General features: G+C 41.6%; 1 protein-coding gene across 1 annotated transcript in view; it reads right to left on the bottom strand.

Moving 5' to 3' along the window:
- Window positions 1–23,412, bottom strand: part of atp10b (ATPase phospholipid transporting 10B) — a 258,383-nt gene that overhangs the window by 48,382 nt on the left and 186,589 nt on the right. The window contains 3 exon segments of the mRNA XM_072590568.1: window positions 583–1,177; window positions 9,363–9,548; window positions 23,081–23,328. Coding sequence (XP_072446669.1) covers window positions 583–1,177; window positions 9,363–9,548; window positions 23,081–23,328 — 1,029 coding nt within the window.

The following is a 23,412-nucleotide window of genomic DNA, read 5'->3' as shown; positions in this document are numbered from 1 at the left end:
GAGTTGTAAGATTATTTTTGAAAATGCAAATTCTTTCTGCTGACTTACAGCTCATGGTTCCTCCTGCTTCCTGACCCTTTGGCTCACAACCTCTCCTGTGGCCTGAGCCTCCCAGTCACTGCTAATCCTGGTCTCAGACTTCCTGGTTTGCTATGCATCCTCCTTCCTGACTCTTGCTTTCACTGAACATCCACCAATTTACCTTTCTCTCCCAAGCACTCGCTGTGAGCAATAGCTCAAGGAGATGACTTGCAAAAGGCAGGAAGAGCAGTTTCAAGTTACAGTAGGTAAGTACAATAATTGAAAGGTGGTGAGAGGGAGGACCAAGGTGCAGAAGAGGGTATGAACCAATGGATCAGCAGTGATTACAGAGGTCTGACAGAGGAAGAGGTGGCCCAAAATGGGGTCAATCTGATCACACAAACTGATGTTAAGCTCCAAATCAAACAACTTTGAAACAAAATTCTCAATCCTAGATGTAAATATGTTCACGTTCAACTGGTTGATGTTGCAATTAAAAGGGGACAATTAAAAAGAGGGAAATCTTATATAAGAGAGAAGGGAAAAAGATGTTTCTGTTACCTTTGGCTGATACCGCTAATAAATCCATAATAGCAGAATCTGCTCCCTTTGTGTACATGATAATCTCTTCAGTGAGGGGATGTTTGACTATTACAGACATCCTTTTCCTTGTTGAATCAAATGCTAATGTATGTAATACTTCAAAAGTGAGAAGATCCCCTTGAGGTAACTTCACAGTCACTTGGTTGGGAGTTCGAGACCATAATGTGAAATTGTAAGCTCGAGCAGCGTGCACAAGGGCTGCTTCATCTGGGCTTTCAGCTTCATAGCAGAACTCTAAGTTGCTTTGATTTTTATCAGCTTCTTCAAGAATACTGTGATCTTCTCTGTCAACACTGTTAGCCATTTCATGTACATTATTGATGAGATCAGACCTAGAAGCAGCATCATCTGTTATAGTCTCCGCACTATATGAAGAAGTTGGACTAACTTCAGAGGACAGCGATGTTTTATTGCAGAAATGTCCTGGTTCATCAGAGTCTGATTGATTTGGTGTGGAAATGGAACTTGTTTGTGTCAGCTTAAGCTTCTGAAATAGCTGCTGTAGCTTCTCCTGGGAATTTGTGGAAGTTTTTGACAAGGATGAAGATAATACCTAGAAGTTTAAAACAACTGATCAGAATGTTGCCTTTGACAGCATGATCTACTTTGAACAGATAAAACAGCTTGTCTCTATCTGGTTAATTGTGTAACCTATGGCAATTTATCTTTGATATTTTCTCCTCTGATCATGGGTTTATACCATTGCAAAATGTATACATGGGTGACCTACTTCCTTGTCTCTGCCACTGGAAAAAAATCTGTCTGCATATATGAAAACTGATTCAGTAGAGTAGGAAAGAGGGAGGGGTATGACACCATTTTTGGATCTATTAGGACCAGTGGAGTGCAATTGTGCATAGGAGATTAGAAAAGTGGAGTTTTCCAGATGATAATATTACTTTAACTCTGCGTGTACAATCACAGAGAGGTTTCCTGCACAGACATCAACCTGATTACCAGGGTTAACAGTTTGTCAGGTACTTGGGGGCTTCAAGAAAGGTCTTCTGAATGTACCTAAGAGATGGAAGAAGGTGCTTACAACCCTAGATCCTGAAAAGTTTTGCTTTCCTGTAGTTGTCAGGTTTCTAAAGATGTATGAAACATAATCATCAAGAGTTAAATAAGAAATGGTGAATCACAATGAGGCACAACATTTCTCCCCATCTTGCTCCTGTTAAAAGCAGAAGTGGTGGTTTGGGTGGTGAATAGATTTTTAACATGTTAACTACGATTAGCAGCGTACAAATAATCCCATGATTTAAGACGCACAAAAGAAGAAATTGCTGGAAAAACTCAGCATGCCTGGCAGCATCTTTGGAGGGAAAACAGAGTCAACAATTCAGGTCCACTCACCCACCTTCAGAACGGATTACAAGTAGGAAAAGGTGAGTACACATGCTGAAGATTAGGTGGAAGGGAAAGAGAAACGATAGGGAGAGGTGAGGGTCAGAGAGAGAGAAAATAGTTGAGTAGACAAAGGAATGGATAATGGCGACGAAGCCTGTGAGAAAGAAAAGCTACCAATGGGGACGTATGTACAGGTCATTGGTTTGGAATATTGCGTGCAATTCTGGTCTGCTTCCTATCAGAAGGATGTTACGAAACTTGAAAGAGTTCAGAAAAGATTTCCAAGGATGTTGCCAGCATTGGAGAGTTTAAGCTCCAGGGAGAGGCTGAATAGACTAGGGCTGTTTTTCCCTAGAGCGTTGAAGGCTAAGGGGTGACCTTATTGAGGTTTATAAAATCATGAGGGGCATGGATAGGATAAATAGATAAAGTATTTTCCCTGGGGTGGGGGAGTCCAGAACGAGAGGGCATAGATTTAGGATGAGAGGGGAAAGATATAAAAGGAACATAAGGGGCAACTTTTTCATGCAAAGGGTGGTGCGTGTATGGAATGAGGTACCAGAGGAAGTGATGAGGCTGGTAAAATTGCAATATTTAAAAGGCATCTGGATGGGTATATGAATAGGAAGGGTTGAGAGTGATATGAGCCAAGTACTGGCAAATGGGACTAGATTAGGTTGGGATATCTAGTCGGCGTGGTATGTGGGGATTGGGGTAGGGACATAAGAGAAGGTACTCAAACTCTAAAATTACTGAACTCAATATTGATGCTTTAAGGTTGCAGGGTCCCCAAACAGTGCGATGGGGAGGAGAGTGGCGATGGATGAAAATGGTTCAGGAACAAGCAGATGATGGGAGTTGGGCACGCCATGGGGATTGCACATCCATTGTGAAGAGGAGGCGGCTGGATCCTAGGACTGTAAATTCTGAAACTTGCATATAAAGTCAGAAGAATCACTTATGTAAATAGGAAGGGATTGGACAAGGCAAGAAAAACCTTGAGTCATGGTAGGATGAGATGCGTTCTGTGGAGTAGGAGCAGTTGACCTGCCTGGGCAGCCCTGGTTGCTGATTTTGGGAAGGAGGGAGAAGTGGGCTATATGGGACTAGGGAAAATGAGCTTGAAAACAGTGAAGGGGACATCACAAGATTAGTCGCCGCTGTCGACGCAATAGCCTGGTATTTGATAGTGACATCATAATCCAGGAGGAAACTGAAGGAGGTGCCTGAGAGGTGGTGCTCAGCCTCTGCAATGTAGAGGTCATTATGCCAAACAACAATGTACAACCCCCCCACCCCATCAGCCATAATGACAAGGACTTACAATTTACAAAAGGCTGGATGAGATAAATAAATCTCAACTTAAAAAAGTTGATTTGTCCAAAGAATTTTCAACAAAGTTAGGATTTACCCAGCTCTCACATCAATTATAAAATGACTGATGTGTCTTTTTGCTTACCTTAGACATTTGGTAAATTATGGTGGAAATATAGAGATGAAAGCATGTAACATTAAAGAAGTGGAAGTTGTCATGATTGTTGATGAATCAGAATTGGAATTTAGAAGTAAGTTCAGGGTTGAACAGAATAGAAATGTGGTACATCTCTTGAGTTAAACCTGGACAGGAAGCCAGGGATTAAAAAATGCTGGAAATTCTCAGCAGGTCAGTAATGTCTGTGGAGAAGGACACAAAATTAATATTTTGGGTCTGTAATGTTTCATCAGAACAGTAAACGGTTAAGTTGTAATAGACTTTGTGCAAGGGAAGGTATAGAAAGATTAGAAGGAAAAACAGGGAAGACCATAATAGGCTGGATAGCAGAAGAGCTGAAAATGTGTTGCTGGAAAAGCGCAGCAGGTCAGGCAGCATCCAAGGAGCAGGAGAATCAACATTTCGGGCATGAGCCCTTCTTCAGGAATGAGGAGAGTGTGCCAAGCAGGCTAAGATAAAAGGTAGGGAGGAGGGACTTGGGGGAGGGGCGTTGGAAATGTGATAGGTGGAAGGAGGTTAAGGTGAGGGTGATAGGCCGGAATGGGGGTGGGGTTGGAGAGGTCAGGAAGAAGATTGCAGGTTAGGAAGGTGGTGCTGAGTTCGAGGGTTGGGACTGAGACAAGGTGGGGGGAGGGGAAATGAGGAAACTGGAGAAATCTGAGTTCATCCCTTGTGGTTGGAGGATTCCTAGGCGGAAGATGAGGCGCTCTTCCTCCAGCCGTCGTGTTACTATGGTCTGGCGATGAAGGAGTCCAAGGACCTGCATGTCCTTGGTGGAGTGGGAGGGGGAGTTGAAGTGTTGAGCCACGGGGTGGTTGGATTGGTTGGTCCGGGTGTCCCAGAGGTGTTCTCTGAAACGTTCCGCAAGTAGGCGGCCTGTCTCCCCAATACAGAAGAGGCCACATCGGGTGCAATGGATGCAGAAATGATGTGTGTGGAGGTGTCGGTGAATTTGTGGCGGATATGGAAGGATCCCTTGGAGGGAAGTAAGGGGGGAGGTGTAGGTGCAAGTTTTGCATTTCTTGTGGTTGCAGGGGAAGGTGCCGGGAGTGGAGTTTGGGTTGGTGGGGGGTGTGGACATGACAAGGGAGTCACAGAGGGAGTGGTCTTTTCGGAACGCTGATAGAGGAGGGGAGGGAAATATATCCCTGGTGGTGGGGTCTGTTTGGAGGTGGCGAAATGATGACGGATGATACGATGTATATGGAGGTTGGTGGGGTGGTAGGTGAGGACCAGTGGGGTTCTGTCGTGGTGGTGATTGGAGGGGTGGGGCTCAAGGGCGGAGGAGTGGGAAGTGGAGGAGATGTGGTGGAGAGCATCGTCAATCACATCTGGCGGGAAATTGCGGTCTTTGAAGGAGGAGGCCATCTGGGTTGTTCGGTATTGGAACTGGTCCTCCTGGGAGCAGATGCGGCGGAGACGAAGGAATTGGGAATATGGGATGGCGTTTTTACAGGGGGCAGGGTGGGAGGAGGTGTAGTCCAGGTTGCTGTGGGAGTCGGTCGATTTATAGTAAATGTCCGTGTTGATCCGGTCGCCTGAGATAGAAATGGAGAGGTCTAGGAAGGGGAGGGAGGAGTCTGAGATGGTCCAGGTGAATTTGAGGTCGGGGTGGAAGGTGTTGGTAAAGCGGATGAACTGTTCAACCTCCTCGTGGGAGCACGAGGCAGCGCTGATACTGTCATCGATGTAGCGGAGGAAAAGGTGGGGTATGGTGCCAGTGTAGCTGCGGAAGATGGACTGTTCCACATATCCTACGAAGAGGCAGGCATAGCTGGGGCCCATGCAGGCACCCATGGCTACTCCTTTGGTTTGGAGGAAGTGGGAGAGAGAAGTTGTTCAGAGTGAGGACCAGTTCAGTCAGTCGAAGGAGGGTGTCAGTTGAAGGGTACTGGTTGGTATGGCGGGAAAGGAAGAACGGGACGGTTTGAGTCCTTCGTGATGGGGATGGAGGTGTACAGGGACTGGATGTCCATGGTGAAGATAAGGCATTGGGGACCGGGGAAGCGAAAATCATGGAGGAGGTGGAGGGTGTGGGTGGTGTCCCGAACGTAGGTGGGGAGTTCTTGGACTAAGGGGGACAGGACCGTATTGAGGTATGCATAGATGAGTTCAGTGGGGCAGGAACAGGCTGAGACAATGGGTCGGCCGGGGCAGTCAGGTTTGTGGATTTTGGGCTGGAGGTAGAAACAGGCGGTGCGGGGTTGTGGGACTATGAGGTTGGAGGCGGTGGATGGGAGATCCCATATTCCCAATTCCTTCGTCTCCGTCGCATCTGCTCCCAGGAGGACCAGTTCCAATACTGAACAACCCAGATGGCCTCCTTCTTCAAAGACCGCAATTTTCCCCCAGACGTGAGCAACGATGCTCCCTACCGCATCTCCTCCACTTCCCGCTCCTCCGCCCTTGAGCCCTCCCCCACTGCCAGGACAGAACCCCACTGGTCCTCACCAACCACCCCACCAACCTCCATATATATCATATCATCTGTCGTCATTTCCGCCACCTCCAAACGGACCCCACCACCAGGGATATATTTCCCTCCCCTCCCCTATCGGCATTCCGAAAAGACTCCCTTGTCAGGCCCACACCCCCCACCAACCCAACCTCCACTCCCGGCACCTTCCCATGCGACCACAAGAAATGCAAAACTTGCGCCTACACCTCCCCCCTTACTTCCCTCCAAGTCCCCAAGGAATCTTTCCATATCCGCCACAAATTCACCTGTACCTCCACACATCATTTATTGCATCCGCTGCACCCGATGTGGCTTCCTCTATATTGGGGAGACAGGCCGTCTACTTGCAGAACGTTTCAGAGAACACCTCTGGGACACCCGGACCAACCAACCCAACCACCCCGTGGCTCAACACTTCAACTCCCCCTCCCACTCCAGCAAGGACATGCAGGTCCTTGGACTCCTCCATCGCCAGACCACAGTAACACGACGGCTGGAGGAAGAGTGCCTCATCTTCCGCCTAGGAACCCTCCAACCACAAGGGATGAACTCAAATTTCTCCAGTTTCCTCATTTCCCCTCCCCCACCTTGTCTCAGTCCCAACCCTCGAACTCAGCATCACCTTTCTAACCTGCAATCTTCTTCCTGACCTCTCCACCCCCACCCCCACTCCGGCCTATCACCCTCACCTTAACCTCCTTCCACCTATCACATTTCCAATGCCCCTCCCCCAAGTCCCTCCTCCCTACCTTTTATCTTAGCCTACTTGGCACACTCTCCTCATTCCTGAAGAAGGGCTCATGCCCGAAACGTCGATTCTCCTGCTCCTTGGACGCTGCCTGATCTGCTGCGCTTTTCCAGCAACACATTTTCAGCTCTGATCTCCAGCATCTGCAGTCCTCACTTTCTCCTGGATAGCTGAAGAGATCAAGTAACAAAAATGTCATGCAAGAAAAAACCAAAGGATGTAGTAACAAGACAAGTAAAGATATGCCTGCAAAGGGTGTAATTGGTAGAATGGCAGTTGTTCAAATGTAAAGGCAAGGAATTGAAGAAGAAACAAGAGAAGAAAAAAGAACTATCAAAAATAAGCACAAAGAGGAGTTATGATCTTCTGTTTAATTGTCATTTCAGTTTGGTCTGTCAGGAAGCTGGATTTGTCTAAAACTTGTCCAGTGTTAGGATGAAGTAGCAATTGACAGCTCTGGAGTCAGTCATGGTGGTGGTGTTTGTGTCATCTGCATACTTATAAACTGGATCTTGTGCCCACAGATGATTACACTAAAGGTTAGGAGGGGATGATTAGCTATTACCACCTAGGTACAAGCAGCAAAACTGCAAAAGGATGTGGCAATCAAGTTGGTGGGGACAAAAATGCAACAAATATTTTTGTGCAATATTTCATTGACTGCAGAATTTCTGAATTTCCAAATGTTGAATGAATTTACATTTTTGGCAAATTTATTACTGAAGGGAAAATGGTCCTAGTGCTGAAAAGCACTTGTAGATCACACAGGAAGCAGAAAAGGTCTAATCTACCTTCCTGATTAAGAGATAGCAGATATCATTTAACCAGATAGGAACTCAGACTTGATTTATATAACTGACTCATGGGGTGAAGACAGATGGAGTCAACTCCTCCAGATTCAGCATCACTGCCTCTGTTAACTTCTGCATAATCTATCAAATAGCTCTCTAAGGCTAAAAGCAATTTCCTGAAGAACAGCTTTTTATGAAGGATGATCAAATTGAGAAGCAAACTTCCTTCAACAGTAAGAGGCGACAAAAGGATCAGTGTTGGGGCCACTGTTGCTTGTGACATTCATAAATGATCTGGAAGAGGGCACTGTTGGTGTGATCAGCAAGTTTTGCACATTATACAATAAATGGAAGAGCCTTGGGAAAAGTTGACGAGCAGAGAGATCTGGGACCTCAGGTCCATTGTACCCTAAAGGTTGCTGCACAGGTGGATAGAGTGGTCAAGAAGGCATATAGTATGCTTGCCTTCATCGGACGGGGTATTGAGTATAACAGCTGGCAGGTCATGTCAAAAAAGTGTACACGACGTTGGTCCGGCAGCATTTAGAATACTGTGTACAGTTCTGGTCACCACATTACTAAAAAGATGTGGATGCTTTGGAGAGGGTGCAGAGAGGGTTTACAAGGATGTTGCCTGGTATGGAAGGTGCTCGCTATGAAGAAAGGTTGAGTACGTTAGGTTTGTTTTCATTAGAAAATAGGAGATTGAGGGGGGGACCTTATTGAGGTCTACAAAATCATGAAGGGTATAAACAGGGTAGATAGAGATAAGCTTTTTTCCCCAGGGTGAAGGATTCAATAACGAGAGGTCACACTTTCAAGGTGAGAGGTGGAAAGTTTAAGGGGGATGCACGCGGCAAGTACTTTACACAGAGGGTGGTGGGTGTCTGGAAGGTGTTGCCAGCAGGAGGTGGTAGGGGCAGGCACGATAGATTCATTTAAGATGCGTCTGGACAGATACATGAGTAGGTGGGGAGCAGAGGGATACAGATGCTTAGGAATTGGGCGACAGTAGATTTGGATCGGCTCAGGCTTGGAGGGCCGAAGGGCCTGTTCCTGAGCTGTAAATTTTCTTTGTTCTTTGTTTTTTCCCTTTGTATGTAAATTCTAAATGTGAAGCTGTATACTAAAGTTAACATAAAATTCCAAATCTAAATTGTCGTCAACCAGGTTACAGAAGCCAGCACTATTAAAAAACTTTTAATAGTGCTCTGAAAGATCAGCTTGGGGATTTAAAAATGTATCTAATTTGATGCAGATCTTTAAGGATGACTACATTTTTTGGGGGGAAAGTGTCAAGGAGGAAACCTTGATCTCAATTGACAAGATTACACTTGACACTTGCAGCTAAGAAAGAGAGATAAAAAGATAAGTCCTGAGATTCAGAGACAATGCATGGAAATTAAAGTTTCTGACCAGTGCAAACCAATAGAAAATGATCAATTATTTAGACCTAGCCACTACAAAGTACACCAGAAACTGGAAACAAAGAGAATTCAGATGTCAACTGCAAGAGGACAGCTTGAACTACCTTGTTAAAATCTGAACCAAGTTTTCTCATGTCTTGAAATGTAATTCAGTCTACCTTCTTAAAAAGTGGTTAATTTTACTCACAGAGTAACAATGCACAATGTAATCAAGTGGCTGAAAATGAAGTGCTACTTTACCATTTGGTTTGAATTGCAGACATTAGAATTTAGTATATTTCTTATTCTGGAGGCACAGTGTTCAGAACATGTTATATTGGGCCATTTACTGTTAAATTCAATCTTCAATTTTCAACAGAATATTCAGGTTATTTGCAGTGTCCATAGAAACCAAACACCTTTTTATCTTTTTCCTCCTGCTAAATGCATCTATAGAATAAACTGTAGCAAATTAACCAAAATAGAATCGACTTACTCGTTGCCTTGGTTGTGTTGCTGTGGAAACCATAACCGTGTTACACAATGTCAAAGCCAGAAAAAAATCTATGATATATGCATTTTCCAACCCAGTGCTGTCTTTTAGTTGAGTCCATGTGTCCATATGAACAACAGCATCTTGAATTCTGTTCAGCAAGGATTCATCAGGGATGATTTCTTTCTCCTAAGGCACAAACACAAAATAAAAGCACACAAATAGTACATTCTTTGAATTATGAATTGGGTCATTAGGACTTGACATCAGTTTCTGTGTATGCATTTCATCAGTTTCTGCATATGTCTGAAGTGTTGAAGCCTTTGAATGATATGGATGCAAGTTACTCTTTTCAGTTTGTCTGGTATTTATTGTGCCTGGGGTGATGTTCCTTTCCTGGGAAGTGTCATCTTCATGATAATGCTTGATGCTTGATTATAGCAAGACTCTTATCCCTCACATTCAATGGGAAGAATCTTCCCAGTCCCCGAATAATGTGGGAGATGGCAAAAAGAAATTGGGAGAATCGAACAATATTGGGAGTAACAAATCACATTTGCCAATTAAGTTCAGGACTCGTAACAAGGTTCTCATTAGAGAGTGGTGCAAGTCCCATTAATGAGTATTATCTGTTAAAAAAAGTGGGTGGCACGGTGGTTAGCACTGCTGCCTCACAGCACAAGAGACCCAGGTTCAATTCCTGCCTCAGGCAACTGACTGTGTGGAGTTTGCATGTTCTTCCCTTGTCTGCGTGGGTTTCCTCCGGGTGCTCCGGTTTCCTCCCACAGTCCAAAGATGTGCAGGTCAGGTGAACTGGCCATGCTAAATTGCTCGTAGTGTTAGGTAAGGGGTAAATGCAGGGGCATGGGTGGGTTGCGCTTCGGTGGGTCGGTGTGGACTTGTTGGGCCGAAGGGCCTGTTTCCACACTGTAATGTAATGTAATTTAATCCTGCATTCATTTCCTGAGGATAACTATCACTTACTTCACTCAGATATTTGGGTTAATTCTGTAAATGCACTTCATGAACTTCTAATCAGTCACATTTGCAATTGCTTGGTCAGTGAAAATGAGTAAATTACTTGTATCCAAAGTTAAGCTCATATCTATAAATTTCATAGATGCACTGCTCTCTGTGCTCATGAAGTTTTATTGTACTGTAGTTCTATACTCATGCTTTTTTACATGGGACAGTGTTAATGTTGGCATGATTCCAATACCCCAGTAGTTAGCTGAACATCTAACAATCACTGCAATCATTGTGACATATACATTACCAGTAACAGCTGCTGCGTCCACTCATGGCACAGTGTTGTATAAAACTGTTTTAATATTCAACAACCGTTATAAAGTTAAGTCTTTAGGGTTGGGAAAGAGTTTGCTAGAGAGAGTGTGGAATAGACATTGCTAATTGTGATTTAATGAAGATTCTCATATCATGACAGCAGAAACTGACAAGCAAAGTAATACATAGTTACCAACTGTTTTGTTTCATTTTGCCTCTTTGAAACCATTATTTTGATTTCACTGCTTGGTATCTCAGTTTTAGCAATCAAGTTTCATTCAGAATGATTTTTTGAAGACATATTGCCCATGTGCCTTACCAACTGGACAGGTAGCCCAAGTAGGGGAATAAACACTTGCCTCCAGCCCAGACAAATGGCATTCAGGACTTTCCCCATGAATTTTATGAGTGGCAGACAATTAAGCAGCTTCTGCTGGCCTGTTCTCCTATTTAAGGATGAAAATCTGTCACAAGAGCCGCTGTTCCAACCTGAAAGCTGGTAGCCCAGCAGTACCACCAGGAAAATAGAATTGTCTGGTGTGGTGGAATTGAAGCTCTGCAACTTTCAGCTGGTAGAGAAAAAGAAAATCAGTGCTGGAATGCAAATTCTCATCTGGGGTAATACTGCTGTTGATGAGGCTGTTTTTCCTTGACTGAGACCCCCTTTACTTTGTAAAGCCAATTGGGTATGCCATTAGGCTGCCATTTGAGATGTGGAGAATTTTCTTCACTTAGAGCAATGTTGCCTGTAAACAGTATGTCTGCCCACATACGAAGCTGCTCCAAAATTCTGCACATGATGATCAACATGAGCATGCCAATCATCCCATTGACTTCAGTTCTGGAAGTTGCTAAACCACACAGGGCTCTGAGGCCCATTCTGCCAATAAGAAAATTAGAAGGATTGCTATAGAAAGGGTGTTAAGTCTTTAGAAATCTCTAACACGAAAGCTCTAAATGCTTGCTCGATTATAATTTTCAAGTTAGACATTGACAGACTTTTAGATACTCTTGGATTGATAGTATATGGAAGGAATAGCTCAGGTTTGATCTTATTGAATGGCAGAGCAACTTTGATGGATTATTTATGTTCCCATTGGTATGCACTCTGGAATAATATTCTGTTATTAACTTGAATAAAAGATCTCAGAGGTCAAAACAGAGCTGCTGAAACTAGAACATATTGACTGTAAAAAAACTTTGAACTTTGCAGCTGGAGGCAATGTCATTGAAACAATTTTATGATGAGAATTTTGGAATTATCTAAGAGTTAAAGAGGAAACAGATGTCAATTTTCAGAGGCTATAACCGCACATTCAGACAAGCATTTAAATAATTCTTTGTTTCAGTTTCTTTGCTTCTTGAGAAAATAAAAATTGACTGAGTGGACAAGGTCTGGCATAGGAATCTTACACTGCTGCCATCAATTAGAGAGAGATGACTGCTGGTGGTTTAACCTGAGGGTCACCACACCTGAGACAAGATGAGAATTTGTAAAGGAAAGTCCTGCATGGCACCCTCAGCCAGTACAGGAACTGAACCCACACTGTTGCTGTTACTCTATCACAAAGTAACTCACAAACCAACTGTGCTAATCAACCCATACTGAACAGAGCACAAAATCGGAATGATGCTTTAATACCTCACTGGTCGAATATGCAACAAAAAAAAACTCCAATAAATTTCCTTTCTTAAAGCCACATTAATGTTCTTGAAAGATGTTTTGGATTGGGGGTCAGTTTAGTTAAGTTGACTGGATGGTTGGTTTGCAAGTTGTGTGTGATTCCAACACTGTGGGTTCAATTCCCACACTATGTAAGACTTTAGAACTTGACTTGATATTTGGAATTTCCAAATATTCTTTAATAGATTCTAAAACTTGTCTGACTAATGATGTCAGAATTGAAGATTTATGAAAGACATTCGCTTTCACTGGTGGGATCTTGCCCATCCCTAGTTGCCCATGAGAAGGTAAGGCAGAGCCTTCGTTGCCCTTATTGACCTGCTGCAGTCCATGAAAGATTAAAACCAATGCATCAACTCTCTTTCCAGTTCCCTCTGAAAATCATAAAATAAGATCATCAGGTCCTGGAAAGTTTTTGCGCATATTGTCCTATCCATTTCTCCAATATTTTGTCTTTACGAATATTAATTGCTCTAAGTTTGGAGAATGTTGATTTCTGTCTCTGGCTGTTTAAAACAGTCAGTTGTCACTGATCCTTTCGATACAAAACCAGCCTGCACTGACACTGACCACTAATAATGCTACAGAAACTGATATTGAAGTTTGATTTTTGGGGGAAGGCCGAAATCAAAGACTTTCCTTTCCAAGCCCTAGTTTCTCACAGTGAATGTATTTGGGGGGTGATTTCCCATCTGTCTCCAATCTGATTCCCTCATTTCACAGTCGAGTTAGTTTTGTCTTCTGTGTTTGGCCTTCCTTTTCCCTTCAAAGTGTCTCTGGGCATTTACCTCTTCTTTAACTCTTCTTGGTCTGTGACAGATACCAAACCTAAGCTTTCCTAAATTTATGGGTTTGTCTGTTAACACATAGCTATCAGCCAGAATTGCTACCTGTCAGAAATCCACTACTGTCTGCTCCTCAATAGAAATCCGCATTGAAAATGGTATGGAATTTTTGAGCACCTCAAGGAAAATTACCTTTATACAAGTTTGTGTTGGCTTCAGTTTTAAGTGTACATAGTCACTTAGCAAAAGGTAATTGCTTAAGCCATACATATATGTCTGATCAGGTTTTTTCTTGAGGGTTTTTATTTTGCCTTTTCACCTCTGGCACTAAATGATACATACTTAAAATGTCATTTTTGTTACCTCAGTTTGTGACATTTTCCTCAGGTAAGGAGTAAACATCATGAACTTTCCCTGTCAGCTTGCTCTGCAATAGAAATGCCCAACTGGACTGAATATTTGAACTACTGTGGCAACCTTTCAAAAGAGATAAACTATCAAGATAGCTGTTAGATGTTTGATTCCAAAGGAACAGTGACCACTGACTGCTTTAGACAGTCAGAGTGGGAAATCAGCATTCTCTAAATTTTGAGCATTTATTATTAGTCATGACTGGAGAAATGAACAGGACAAAGCATGAACAATTCCATTGATCATCTTCATTTTAGGGTATTAAAAGAGGTGACACGAGAAACAGAGTGTGGATGCATTGGTTTTAATCTTCAAAATCTTCTAGATTCTAGAATGTTCCGAGTGGATTGGAAAATTAGCCTAATGTCAGTGGTCAGAAAAATTTTATAATGCCATTGGATAATTTCGTGATGTTATTGAAGAATAATTTTCTTCTTTTTGAGAAAAAAAACCTGCTCCAAGACAGTTTTAAAAACATAATATAGAGACACAGTTGACTAAGAGACACCAGCAAATGGTCTCATTAACATTTTGCACAAAGGTCTGAATCATATGAATGCTGCAATTCCCTTCCTTGCTGCTAAAAGGTTGAGGGTGGAGGGGGAGGGGAGTTACTCACAAACTTGACAGCTACTCAGCAGCATACTGGATTAGTGGTGCTGGAAGAGCACAGCAGTTCAGACAGCATCCAACGAGCAGCGAAATCGACGTTTTGGGCAAAAGCCCTTCATCAGGAGCTCAACTGTGGGAACAGGGTTAATTGCTTTTAGAAGAGAGTTTAGTCTCTAGCGTCTGTGGATTGTTCAGTAATGCCAGCTCACACATAGGAAAGAGCAACCACACTGAAAAGCCCAGGGTAAATCTGTGTTGAGGGTCTCAGGGAAGTGGGGGGAGGGTGCGGGGGTTAGGGGGGGAGCAAGTGGAGGGCTGGCTTCAAGGGACTGAGAGAGGGTGTGATTGACTTTGAGAACCGAGTACCTCCAGTGGGCCTGAGAACGACAGAAAACCCTTTCCCACCTCTATCCCACCTAATACTGGTCTTTCCAGCTGAGGCCACCAGGTTTCCCACATGGAATCCATCATTCCCCCAAAAACATGAATAAAATATCAGTGTCAGTGGGAAGAGGCCCTTAGGAGATCATTAATTTGAGTTTCAATCAGCCCAAGGAATGGTAGGCCACCACCTCAGGCAGCACGTTGGCATGGGTGGCATAGTGGCACAGTGGTTAGCACTGCTGCCTCACAGTGCCAGAGACCTGGGTTCAATTCCCGCCTCAGGCAGTTGTCTGTGTGGAGTTTGCACATTCTCCGGTTTACTCCGGGAACTCTGGTTTCCTCCCACAGTCCAAACATGCTAAATTGCCCGTAGTGTTAGGTGAAGGGGTAAATGTAGGGGAATGGGCCTGGTTGGATTGCTCTTCAGAGGGTCGGTGTGGACTTGTTGGGCCGAAGGACCCGTTTCCACACTGTAAGTAATCTAATCTTCCTAGTCCTCGGTGAAATTCCAGATGGTTCAGAATTGGGTGCGTGGGCTGCAGACAGACGATCGGATGGACTTTATACATCCCCGCTATGTTAAAATCTGCTATCAGAGGAGTGTGAAATCCTGTCCTGTGTTTAGTGAAATGCAGGAATTTAGTTGACTTCAATACTTCACTTTCCATTCTTTACATTCACTGGAAACTCTGACAATAAAAAATAATAGTGTTCTCTTGGATTATGTGGGAATGGCTGTTTTCCAAGTTTAAGGGAGATGTGTGAATGAGTGGTAATCAAATTTGATGGGGAAGTCAAATATCAAAACTGAAGCTGTCAGAAATTTTGACTGCCAAAAACAGTAAAATTTCCTCATGCAGAATAGTAGGTAGTACTAGAATAATAATTCTCTCAGCTACTGCAAATGTAATTATATCAATTACAGATACCTGCTGCTGCACCCTTGGTAGTTATTACAATTCTGTAGTGGGTTTATCAGGCAGTTTCAGTCAGAAGTATTTAGAACTGTAAATTGATTTTAACTCCACTGTAATTGAAATCTATGGATACGTGCTCTAAATTATATGTTTTCATTAAAATAAAATTTCGTATATCACAATGAAAGATAGAAGTCTGACTTCTCTTTTTTCAGCAAATATGTAGCAAAGAGAGAGAGAAAGAAAGACAAAAAAAAGCAAAAGTAGATTCAATCAATTTCCTCAATTAGGGAACACGATAATTCTCTGCAAATTGCCAAGTTTCAATTCTTTACGGAATTTCATCCTTACTGCCTTAGGTATACTGTCAAACAGTTGGAATGGGCATATTAGAAATATGCAAGCTTATCTATCAATCACAGAATATATTGCTGTAGATTAGTGGGCTATATGATTAACTGGCATGCGCTGAGTTGGGTTATTGAATACATACATCAGAATTCACAAATCACTCCAGAATTTTGTGGTCAAAGATGTCATGCTATCATAAATCACCTTGTTTAGCGACATAGCATATACTGATTGTGCTGTTCCTTGGTTATTATCTGCTCAGCAACAATCAGTATTAGATTAGATTAGATTCCCTACAGTGTGGAAACAGGCCCTTCGGCCCAACCACTCCACACCGATCCTCCAAAGAGTAACCCACCCAGACCCATTTCCCTCTGTCTAATGCACCTAACACTATGGGCAATTTAGCATGGCAAATTCACCTGCCTGCACATCTTTTGGATTGTGGGAGGAAACCGGAGCACCTGGAGGAAACCCACGCAGACACGGGGAGAATGTGCAAACTCCACACAGACAGTCATTCGAAGCTGGAATCGAACCTGGGACCCTGGTGCTGAGAGGCTGCAGTGCTAACCACTGAGCCACCATGCCACCCCTTACAAAGTGGAACAATACATTTTCGGAGCAGCTGATAGGCCCTGCTGGGATTATTTCAGGAATTACACTGTAATCATTAAACTTTTAGTACGATGTCATTGTTAACAGAAACATGTAACAAAAACTTTATAAAATGATTATGTTTTAATTTAATTCAAAATAAACGGAAGCAGTCAGGAGTATGTTAATGTTCTACTACATTGGCCCAGAACAACCAATCTGACCTAATTTACCTGCGGGTATTACCATGTGATCTATTTGCCATGGAGAGAGGGGCTCTCATCAAAATGTATTGAAAGTAAGGTGCAACTTTGAACTCCTGGAGACAGATGTGGAGGCACTTGTTGTTGCTGTGTAGAGACTCACAGAAATTTAGGATCAACAAAGAAATTTGGGAAAGAACTTTTATAACAAGAGCTGCTATGAACACAAAGCTCTTTCTGAGTTAATAACCTCAAAGTGCAGTGAAGCTGAATCCCTATTCAAAGAGCTTTTGATGAGTAAAGGACCAAAGAATTTTTGTTTGATGCATTGCTACTGGAAGTCCATGAATGAATGGGACTTTGTTGAAAAGTACACTTGAAGATTCATCCATGTGAAAATGGGGAAAAAAATATCCTAAGAGGAGCTTAGGGACTTTAAACACAAAACTGCATTTCTACTGACAGCATAATGTCTAAATGCAGCATGGGTTTTTCAGATGTATTAAGCAGCTAATAAGGCATAACTTTGCTCTAGTTTAATATATTACTTGAGTATACACATTTTCTAACTTTAACAATAATAGGGCATCATTTATCTAATCGACCCATCACCTTCACATTTTTGGTATTGATTCATGGGGTAGATGTATCATTGGCAAGATTAGCATCTTTACGAGGCCTAATCTTTATCAAGTTAAACTGGACAAATTGCTAGGTCACTTCAGATGGCAGGTAAGAGTCAACCATATTGCTGATAGTCTGTGGTCACATATGGGCTAAACCAGGTAAAGCTACCAAATTTCATTTTCTAAAGGACATAGTGAACCTAATGAGTTTTAAGAACAATCAATTTGTTTCATCAGCATGACGCATGTAAGCTTTTTAAAAATCTCATAATTTGATATTGTATTTGATTTATTGAGCTTAAACTCCCTGGCTACTGTGGTAGGATTTAAACTTAAGTCTCCCAGTACATTAGCCCAGATTACCCATCACATTTTTAAAACTCTTTTTAGACATTTACCACATTCAAGCCCAGTGCATTTTGTGTGTCAATTCATAATCCACACTTGAAAGAGTTCACTGAGTAAAACTTATCAGGAAAAAGAGACCTATTTACATTGAGCAAAGACAATGTTAAACTAGCCCTTCTGATTGGAATAGATTGAAGTTCTATTTTATACCTAATTGGATTTTAATGTAACGAATCAGAGGGTCAGGTTCAAAATGCGTCTACAATCAGAATTCTAGCCAGTTCAATTAAAGTTTGTGTTCAGCTACTGACTTCTGTAATAGGAACTATTGGGAAAGGACTATATTCATCACCATTTTTCCATGGAATTCGGAGGGGAAGCAGAATGATAATAAAGTCATCCTACATTCTCTTTCACATCTCTTGGAGAAATACATTAACATTGAAATAGATCATTATCCATCACACACAGTGTTTGAAGCAAAGGGAGAGATGTGAAAGCATTAGAAGGTCAATCCATTTAAGTCACAAAATTGAATGAAGATTAATGGAAAAGTAAAGTGTATAACTGCAGAATAATTGCTCCTACTTTGGGCCTTAACTCGAAATTCTAGCCATCAGTTAGACAAAAAACATAGACAAGAAATTATAATCAGTTTCAATCATAAAATTATGATAATTGAGGTCACTACTTCCACATTTTTATGCATTTATGACAGTGCAATGTGAGAAAGTTTCATTTTTATCTGTCACAAATGTGAATTTCTAATCTGCTAAAACTACTTTGAGGAAAGGCAGAGTGAAAAGTTAGCCAGATTGGTAAAACTTTTCAGAGCGTTTAAACTTTACCTCCTGAACATATCTTCTGTACTTTTCCAATTTGTTGTGCAGATGGTCAGGAGGAACTGAATATAATATTAATTCAGTAATGTGAAATAAAACGGTGTTTAAACAACTGATGACAAGGTCTGAAAAATAGTCTTTTTAGTGGGAAGGAAAGATGACTAATGAATTATACAGGGCACAAAATACTTTGATCAATTAAATAGAAGGAAAAGAAAGATTGTCCAGAGCTATTTTCTGTCTTCTGTAATCAGTACTAGACTTAAAATTTATTAGTTATGTAAATTTAAAGGGAATGGATAATTTAGTTATTCGACTTGCCACGTTTCATTGCTATTTCATTCCTCAATTTCTCCTCTGAGAAGAGATTAATTTGACTGGGCTTGTATTCACTAGAGTTTAGAAGAATGAGAAGGAAACTGATCGAAATGTACAAAGTTTGAATAGGGCTGGACAGATTAGGTGCAGTTGGGGAATCTAGAACCAAAGAACCCTGTCTCAGGATATGGGATAAACTATTTAAGAAGGAGATGAGGAAAAATGTCTTCATTTAATGGATGGTGAACCTGTGGAATTCTCTACCACACAAGGCTGTGAAGGCCAAATCATTTAATATATTCAAGATCGATACGTTTTTAGATATTAAAGGCAAAAAGGGGAATGGGAAGACTGTGGAGATAATGCATCAGCCATTATCATATTGAACGGCAGTGCAGGCTCAAAGGGCCACATAGCATACTTCTGTTCATAGCTTCTATACTTCTATTACCCTGCTTTTAACTGAATGTGCAGTAGCTTTAGCCTCCAGGCTTAATGAATAAATGAAGCTTTCTAAAAAGCCAAAGGATAGATCAAAAGAGAACTTTAACCTCAAGTATTACCTGTAAAATAAACCCCTGTACATGTCTCACAGATGTATAAATAGAAGGTTTCTTTAGGATGGCTACATCTGCAATCAGGTTGTTATCTTTGCTGCAAGTCTGAGGCTTATCAACGGTCAGCAGCTGGCTCTCCATTGCATTAAATCCTTTAGCTGCATGCCCCACCTTTGCATTCAATCTACAACAATGGATGCTGGAAGTTAAATTTCAAAGAGAATCCCAAATCTTGATCACAGAATTTTGAAAATGTAGGGAATGCGGCAGTTCCAAAAGGAAGAGCAATTCATTGATTATTAAACTTGAAGAAACAAAATTTGCTTGAAAGGGTGTATTTTACAGATAAATAGTGCTGCATCTGCCCAACATGACAATTTCTATCTAGCTGCCTTACTATTTCTTCCTCGATAATAAACTCAAGCATCTTCCCCACAAGAGTTTAAACTAACTGGTCTATAGTTCCCCACCTTCTGTCTATCTCCCTTTTTAAAACAGTGGCATTATATTTGCTGATTTCCAATCTGCTGAAACTGCCCCAGAGTTTAGTGAATTTTGAACAATGAAGGAATTAAAAGATACAGTGAGAGCGGGGGTAAGTGGAGCTGTGTCCATGAAAAGATCAGCCAGGATCTCATTAAATGGCAGAGTAGGCTCAAAAGGGCCAGATGGCCTACTCCTGCTCCTAGTTCCTACATTCTATGTTCTTATGTTTTTATGTGAGTTTGGTTTGTACGTCTGCCAATACAAAAATATCTGGCACCTTTATTGTTCAGAGCGTTGAGTATAGGAGTTGGGAAGTCAAGTTGTGGCTGTACAGGACATTGGTTAGGCCACTTTTGGAATATTACATGCAATTCTGGTCTCCCTCGTATTTGGAAAGTTGTTGTGAAACTTGAAAGGGTTCAGAAAAGATTTACAAAGATGTTGCTGGGGTTGGAGTGGCTGAATTATAAGGAGAGGCTGTATAGACTGGGGCTGTTTTCCCTGGAGCATCAGGGGCTAAGGGGTGACCTTATAGAGGTTGTTTTAAAACCATGAGGGGCATGGGTAGGATAAATAGATAATGTCTTTTTCCTGGGGTGGGGGAATCCAGAACGAGAGGGCATAAGTTTAGGGTGAGAGGGTAAAGATTTAAAAGGGACATAAGGGACAATCTTTTCATATGGAGGGTGGTATGCTCGTGGAATGAGCTGCCAGAGGAAGTGGTGGAGGCTGGTATAATTACAATATTTGAAAGGCATCTGGATAAGTATCTGAAAGGGAAGGGTTTCGAGGGATATGGGCCAAGTGCTGACAAATGGGACTAGATTAGAATATTTGTTTGGCATGGACGAGTTGGACCGAAGGGTTTGATTCTGTGCTGTGCATCTATCGGACTCTATGACTCTAACTCAAAAACCCTTAAGAAAGCAAAGTGGACTCCACAAATCTTATTGGTTCATATTTTCTTCCAGAAGAGCCTTTAAAATAGTTGTGTCATTTGTTAGATTTGCCCTTACACATTTAAGTTTTCATTTTTTTTAATAGCACGATCCTGAAAGTGTGACTTGATACGAGTGCAACATGGAAAACAGGGCATCCTAAAATTTGAGTAAACAGGATGAAATCAAATGTGTATTTCCTTAACCAATCAGATTAATAGATCATGAAATAAACAATAGAAGGACTGACAAGGATTTGTGAATAATGGACATTGAAGTTGAAGTCAAGTCAAGAAAAAGGAGGGGATGTTTGTGAGGGACATCATGCCGAGTAGCATACTGAGTCATCAAGTCGTCCTGTAGCATGTGCCAGCTGGCTGGGTAGCAAATATATTGAATGTTCATTTAGCAGTACACACACAGTCCAGGGGTTTCAAACAAACATCATCTACTTAGGAGGCTCATAGTTAAGAGATCTGTCCTAGTACAGTCCAGCAGGTGTTCAACAGTCAGTCATGTAGGGCCTGCAAAATCAGTCAGGGGAATCACGCATTGTCTGTTGGTGAGCTGCATACACGGCAGTCAGTGGTCTAATCAGATATATCCAGGGGCTGCTCATCAATGTCACTCAGAGGTTGAGCCACTGTCCATTTGATCATTCAGGGGCGTTCATGACTATCGGACTTGCATGAGCTGAAGTGGAATATGGATGTCCAATCCCCCATCAGCTGCATTTAGCAAATCTTACAAATCAATAGGTTAACGACAGACTTTCTTTGTATGTAATTTCATTTCTTAATCAAACAATGTTCATATCCTGAGTATAAACACTAACAATCTACCATGAACAGTAAGCACTCTTATGTGAGTCAGAAGGTTGTAGATCTGCATTCCCTCCCACTTAAATAAACATAAATGACCCTATGGCATTATTTTGTAGAAGGGTAGAACAGTCTTTCCTTATGGTGCACTTAAATCAAAATATTATAGATACAGATTTTCTGATTAGTATCACATTTTTGTGGTATTTTCTGTGCACATATTATTTGCCATGTTTCCTAGATTACAACAGATTACATTTTATAGCCACTTTATTCATTCTAAAGTGCTTAGGGCATTTGGTGGTCATGAAAGGTGCCTCATAAATTCAAGTTTTTTTCTTTCTTTTTAAAGGGGACATAATAGAAAAGTAAAACAAAATATAAAGGGGCAACATTTTCACACAAAGGATGGTACGTGTATGGAATGAGCTGCCAGAGGAAGTGGAGGTTGGTACAATTGCAACATTTAAGAAGCATTTGGATGGGTTAATGAATAGGAAGGGTTTGGAGGGATATGGGCCAGTGGGACTGGATTGGATTGGGATATCTGGTCAGCATGGATGGGTTGGACTGAAGGGTCTGTTTCTATGCTGTACATATCTATGACTATGACTCTATAAAGATATAGAATAATGTTATTTTTAAAAGATTCTGATTACAATATCTAAGAGAACAAGACTTCACTATTATAACTTAATTTTCAGAATCATAAAGATTGATTGAGTAATTAACACATTGCATTAACACTTAATTTTGATAAGAATGTAATTAGTTTTACACATAGTAAAGAGTTAGGCTCTTGAATGTACTTTCTGGATTTATGGTGGAGGCAGATTCAGTTAAGACATTCAAGAGGACATGGGATAATTCTTTTAAAAAGGCAGGGAAAAGATAGGATATTGGCACTGAGTTCAAAAGCTGAAAGAGGCAGTAGCAGCATGATGAGTTGAATAGCCTGCTTCTGCACTCTAACAGTTCTGTGAATGTGTGAATCTAAACCATGGCCACATATTCAGGATCTCTTGTAGGCCAACCTGCCATAAGTGCATGGCAATTTATGTGTTTGTAAATTTGCCTGTAACTTCAAAATCAATTTGAGTCCTCTCCTGTCTAGAAAACCTTATTACTTGCAAAGGGCATGATCTCATCGGCATGGTTACCTTCTAATATTTCAAGTACGACTCTTCATTCTTGATGAAAAGCTTATGCTGCTCTCCTGCTTCTCAGATGCTGCCTGACCAGCTGTGCTCTTCCAGTGCCACACTTTTTGACTCTCATAAATGTCTACTAATTGAACAATGGGGTGTCTCACAAAAACACAATTCTGTTTGTTTTTTAATGTTATTTTAAAATGATATAATTTTTAAGTTTCAGCAGGAATTACTGGACTGCAATTCCATGAGCACTGAGGCCACTTATAGCACCTGTACTGCTGCCTGAAATGGGAATAGCTCACTCAGCACAGATTCATAGTAACTCGAATCAAAAGTACTGATTCTTATAAGACTTAGATCATAAAAATACCGAGGATGGAAGAACAATACAACAGATACTTACTATTGGGCTGTTGAATGCCACCTTTTGGGTTGAGAAACTATCACAATTCATCCCAGATTGCTGGCCATTTTTGAAGACAGTGAACTTCTGTTGCGACTGTATGCCTTGCGAATGTTGCTTTGACATTATCCTCTTTTGCTTTGGATGGGGCATGGTATTCTGAATGTTGGTTACATAGTCTGTGCTCTGCAAAAGTGGCCCTTCTTCATCAAAAGAGACCAGTCCCCTCTGTGTAGATAATCGCCTTGCTAAATGAAAAGACAGGATGGAAATAATTTGAAGTATTACAGTTAAACTGTGGACAGTTCAGTCTAATTAAACACTAAAGACTT

This window comes from Chiloscyllium punctatum, chromosome 20 (assembly GCF_047496795.1).
Source record: "Chiloscyllium punctatum isolate Juve2018m chromosome 20, sChiPun1.3, whole genome shotgun sequence".
NCBI lineage: Eukaryota > Metazoa > Chordata > Chondrichthyes > Orectolobiformes > Hemiscylliidae > Chiloscyllium > Chiloscyllium punctatum.
This window is presented reverse-complemented; position numbering and strand designations above follow the sequence as displayed.